The sequence below is a fragment of the Myotis davidii genome, unplaced genomic scaffold (assembly GCF_000327345.1).
Source record: "Myotis davidii unplaced genomic scaffold, ASM32734v1 scaffold2414, whole genome shotgun sequence".
NCBI classification, from domain to species: domain Eukaryota; kingdom Metazoa; phylum Chordata; class Mammalia; order Chiroptera; family Vespertilionidae; genus Myotis; species Myotis davidii.
In genome coordinates, this window is record NW_006285083.1 from 44,315 (window position 1) to 49,743 (window position 5,429).

Below are 5,429 nucleotides of genomic sequence, written 5' to 3' on the forward strand. Positions count from 1 at the left end.
AGTGAAGAACTGAAGAAAAGACAGACAGGGAATACAGCTGGGGCTCAGTAGATCTCCTGTGCCTGGATGAAGGAGCAAAAGACCCAGCCTGCAAGCTGATGCTTTATTTTATAGTCTGATTAAAACAAGGGTAGATGAACATGTACACAAATGTTCTTGTTTTGGCAACACTTGCTGCACCTCCCACAGCCCATTAGCTACTTAGGACGGAATTAGGGAGGGCTACAAGGTCAGGCTTCATTATGCTAGGAGAGCTCTGCCCTCCAGGCTGGGACTTGTTTAAGGGACTTGACCTGCCATAGGTCAGCCCAAGGCTTGACCCTAGAGCCTCTCCCTACAGTGTCTGACACAGGGCTGGGCTCATGGCCATTAGGGCTGAAGGATTCATGTCTGGAGTTTGGCTCTGGGGTTGCTGGTTAGGACCCACAGGCAGCACCCAGCCCTGGCTCTGTCCAGGTGGTGGGATTGGGTGCGGGGGAGGGGGGTTCTGGTCAGCCCTGGTCAGCGCAGAACCCAAGTGGCTCCCTGGGCCGAGTCCCTCCCACTTCGCTGCAGGGGCAGGCGCTGCCAGATTCCACTGCCCAGGGCGTAGTTCACAGCATTGACTGTGGGCACCATTTTGGCAATGAGAGCGGGCACCTGTTATTGCAAAAACACCAGGAAAGAAATTGCAAAGCCTCTGCCTATCTCCCTGGTCCCACCTGGTGATCCCCTCCAACCCCCAAGGCCCCATCACTGTCCTGCTGCCCTGTCCTCTCCGATTAGGGGTCCATGTGTCTTGTCTGGGAGCACATGGCTCTGGGCACAACCTTAGTCCCTGGCTCCAGAGGAACGTCCCCCTCTAGCCATCTGCCCTGTCACCTTACCTGAGGCTTAGGCAGCATCAAGCAGCTGCCCTTGTGGCCTGGGCGACAAGCACAGTCCCAGTGAATTATGGGTATTTAAAGGAAGAGAGAAAGAGAGAATATCATGGAGGTAGGAAAGCAAGAGAGAGGCAAAGGTGGAGTGAGCCCAGGCTCTGGCACTGGGGGTCCCTTACCACCTGCAGCCTGGGGGGGATGAGGGCCGTGCCCGCGAGGGCTGCACAGAGATGCAGGAGGGCGTAGGGGCCCCAGCCAAGCAGCAGCGTCCTGGCTGGCAGAGTGGTATTCACCTGGGGAGAAATGGGCACGGAGGGGGCATGACTGCCCTGACGGCTGGCAGCCCAGGCAGCCAGGGACCGTGCGGGCATGTGCAGACTGGCACGTTGCCAGGCTGCAGGAAGGGGCTGAGCTTGTGGGGGAGCTTGGGGCCCCAGGGGCCCTTCTGCCATTTCAGATGCACAGCCTCAGCCTGTCATGTAAGCTTGCTTAGCCTCAGTTGCCTTGTCTGTAAAATGGCCAGATTCTACCTGACTGGCCTGGAGGCAGGGTCTGGTCGAACCCGGGCTCCCTGAGTATGTCTGTGTGCACAAGGGTCCCTGCGTGGCCCTCACACCTCAGCCTGGGAACCAGCTCTCCTGCAGCTGCACTGGGGTCCTGGGCTCAGAGGGGCCGCTTCCCACGCTGGAGACACAACCGGGACAGGCGATGTGGTGCCACTCAGGGGGCTTTTCGCTCTCGATCTAATTGTAAGAGGAAGTTGCCATGCTCTCCTCTCACGTGCGCTTGGGCGAGGACTTGTGAGCCTAAACCTCAGTGTCTGTAGACTGTGTTCCTTTCACAGAAGGACTAAGCGCGCGGCCGGGTCGGGGCCAGGGCCAGGGCGGCGCCCGCTGATGTTGTCAGCCTCATGGTTTAAGTCAACTCGGAAGAACGAGGACGCCCGCGGCAACCTGATCTCCGGGCGATGGCACCGGCCTGCGGGGCGACCCGCTAGGGAGCTGCACCCGGAACCTGAACGCAGTTCAGGGTCCCAGCACAGCCTGGCCCTCCTGCTGTGACTCAGGGCCCCGCCTGCAGCTCGCAGAGTGTGCCCCGCTTCCAGGTCAAAGGGAAGCACCTGCGCAGGCGTCTCAGCGGCCCGGCTCCCTTTCCTGCCCCACTGCAGCGCTGGCAGAGGGCTCAGCCAGCCCCTCAATAAGACCGCTCCTCCTCTGGGAGTTGCGAAAATGTGCCATTAATACCTGGATTTAAAAATCTCTGGTGCTTGTTTTGACTCATTTGCTAAAGATTATCCAGGTGACAAAGGTAAAACTGTGGCAGGGAAATACCCTGCGGAAATTCAGAAGTGGCCGAGGGTATAGTTCACGTCGCGGGGAAGAGCTGGTGCCTGAGATTAGATTCATCCTTTCCACGCGTTCAAGCAGCTTTGAAAAAGCATGCGATTTTGCCCGGCTGCTGTAGCTCAGTGGTTGAGCATCGACCTGTGAACCAGGAGGTCATGGTTTGATTCCGGTCAGGGCACATGCTCGGGTTGTGGGCTCAATCCCCAGTGTGGGGCATGTAGGAGGCAGCTGATCAATGATTCTCTCTCATCATTGATGTTTCTTTCTCTCCCTCTCCCTTCCTCTCTGAAATCAATAAAAAATTTTTTTTTTTTTTTTTTAAAAAGCATGTGATTTTGTGCCGGCCCTCACGTCCTTGAGAAGAACCGTAACAGTGTGGACGGAGTCTGGCAGGGCCCTGGCTTTCCGGGCTCAGTGTCCAGCCGGTAAGCCTGAGCAGCCCTGGCCCTTCCCCAAGGTCATGGCGACCAATCCCCAGCACCCACAGGGGGGCGCTCTCGCCCTCCCCTGGGACAGCTGCATTGCTTCTGATTGTTGAACACACAGGAACCCCATTGCATCTGCCACGTTCCCAAGCAGCCCAGAGCCCTCTGCTCCAGGGTTAGGCCTTACCTGGGGGGTCCTGGTCCTCCCGAGTTTCTGTTCCATGAGGCGATAGGATGTGAATGTGATGAAGAGGGGCAGGAGGAAGTTGAAAAGGGCCATGACGAAGAGGAAGCTGGTGAAGTTTCTGCAGGTAGAGGGGAGCGGGAGGCTGTCACTCAAGGGTGAGAGCTCCCCGAGTCCCTCCGCCTCAGCTCCGGGCAGTCGCATGAGGGAACTGCTCCCACGAGATGGGAGCTCAGAGTGTGGCCACTCCCCATCCTGCCTGCACTCCCCTCAGAACCAGGAAGCCACCAGGGTCTCCTAGACACCCCGAAGGAGCCAGGGAGCTGGGTGAGGGTCCTCCTTCACTAGCTGTTGCCCATCCAGGGGCCCAGCTCAGTGTGTGCCCCCAGCATGGGGGGTGGGCACTTCTGTTTGGAAACCATGTTTACCAGATGGAGATGCCAATGGACCAAGAGGAAGGAGCATTCCAGGAGTGTTCCTGGCACAGGGATTTTAAAGGGGCCTGTGGATGGCAGAGACTGGGCACTGTGTCACTGAAGAAATTGCTGTGGCCATGGGAGGTGCAAGGGCCGACCCTTCGTTAAGAAGATACCATGTCACTGGCCAGTGTTGAGAGTTGACCTATGAAGCAGGAGGTCACAGTTCAATTTCCTGTCAGGGCACAGGCCCGGGTTGTGGGCTCCATCCCCAGTAGGGGATGTGCAGGAGGCAGCCAATCAATGATTCTCTCTCATCGTTTATGTTTCTCTCTCCCTCTCTCTGAAATCAAGAAAAAACATATATTTTTTAAAAGAAGATACCATGTCACCTTGGTGTTGTCCACTAAGGGCAGGTGGGGGAAGGGGTGCCGGAAGGATGGGCACAGCCTGGGAAACACTGCCCAGAGTGCATGGCAGGTACTGGGAGGACCCAGGGTTCTCAAGTGGGTTTTGTCAGGGGCAGACACTTCATGAGCAAATGTGAGTAAACATATAAAGCAGCAAATGCAACACGGTTCTAGTGGAAGTGAGAGGGCAGCTGGAGCTCATGTGGCCCCTCCTCTCAGTCCTGGTCTCCCAGGGCCCCCGGGGGGGGGGAGGGGGAGACAGGCAGTATTAGACATGGCTCCCTGACAGCGAGCCTTGTGCATCCACTGTCTCTCCAGGGCTGGCCCAGGGCCTGGCTGCCACAGAGGCTCAGGGGATTTAGAGACCTGAGCACTGTGCCAAGGAGGTTCCTCCCAAAGCAAAGACCGTGACATTCCCTGAATCCATCGAACCCCAGGGCAGGACTCCCTGTAGAAAGCAAGCAAGTCGAAGCTCCGATGGCTGACTGCTGAGATGGCCAAGGGTCCTGGCTCAGCAGCTGCTACCACCAACCAGGCCAGTGCTCACAGCCGGCTGCTGCCGGGCCCACCTCTGCCCTCACACTGCAACCATGCGTCACTCAGCCGGTCAGAGTGGGTTTCCCTGCCCACCGTCAGCCTGCAAGTGGGCATCACAGCTGAGGAGTTGGGATTGCCTGGCCAATGTTGGATTTTCAGCTATGACATCGCTGTCCCCTGGAAGGGCGCCTCCAGCCTCACCTGCTCCCCCTGGCGTAGCCCAGACTGCAGCAGGTCCCCAGGGGCTCGTAGTCATAGTGGCCCCAACCCAGGAGGGGCAGTGCTGCCCAGAAGGCTGAAGACAGCCACACGAAGAGCACCAAGGAGGCGGCTGTGCGCCATGCCAACCGGCTGCCTGCAGGGAGGAGGAGGGTTGTTGAGAGGAGCTGATGGAAGAACAGTGGGCTTCGTGAATGTCGGCTTCATAGGTCAACTCTGGGCACAATGACCAGAAGCAGCAGTCTGCTCCGGACTCAAGAGCTCTGGGCATGGAGTTTGGGCATCTCAATGCCACGGGTGGAGGCTAGGTCCTGACAGTGTTTTTGGTCCTGACAGTGTTTTAGGTCCTGACAATGTTTTTGGCCCCAGTGGCCTGACCTTCCCCACCTACTTCCCTCACATCCTCACCCAGCTCTTCCCTCCAGGGCTGCCTCCTGGTCTTGCTGCAGAAGGCCTTTCCCAGATGCCTTCTCTGTCCATAGCTCATGTTCCTCTGTGGACAGGACTCAGGGGATCAGCAGAGAAGAGCAGGTCTACAACCCCCTCACCTGACACTGGTTCTATGGACACAGCCCCAGATAGAGTTGGCTTGGATATGTCCCCTTCTATGAACTAAATCTTTATGCTTCCCATCCAAAATTCATACCATGAAGCCCCAGAACCATGTGGACTTTGGGAGGCACTTAGGTCCCAAGAGTGGAGCCTCCATGATGGATTAGTGCCCTTCTATGAAGAGATAAGGCCCAGCCAGTGTGGCTCAGGGGTTGACATCAACCTATGAACCGGTAGGTCACAGATTGATTCCCAGTCAGGACACATGCCCAGGTTGTGTGCTCAATTACCAGTAGGGGGCGTGCAGGAGGCAGCTGATGGATGATTCTCATCATTGATGTTTCTATCTCTCTCTTCCTTTCCCTTCCTCTCTGAAATCAATAAAAATACGTTTTTTAAAAAGAAGAGATAAGAGAGAGATGATCTCTTTCTCCTCCATGTAAGGACACAGCAAGAGGCAGCACCTGCAAACCAGGAAGA

General features: G+C 56.8%; 1 protein-coding gene across 3 annotated transcripts in view; it reads right to left on the reverse strand.

The window, feature by feature from the left end:
* Positions 1-225: 225 nt before the first annotated feature.
* RGR (retinal G protein coupled receptor) overlaps positions 226-5,429 on the reverse strand; it is a 10,423-nt gene continuing 5,219 nt past the window's right edge. The window contains exons 4-7 of one of the 3 annotated variants that reach the window (XM_006755598.2): positions 4,380-4,533; positions 2,819-2,936; positions 1,040-1,153; positions 226-639 (exon numbers count right to left, since the gene is read on the reverse strand). In XM_006755598.2, the coding sequence (XP_006755661.1) occupies positions 502-639; positions 1,040-1,153; positions 2,819-2,936; positions 4,380-4,533 (524 nt within the window). In that variant the 3' untranslated portion in view covers positions 226-501. Of the gene's footprint in view, positions 640-1,039; positions 2,345-2,818; positions 2,937-4,379; positions 4,534-5,429 lie in introns of those variants that run through there. The other 2 variants (XM_015558667.1, XM_015558666.1) reach the window with 2 other exon arrangements.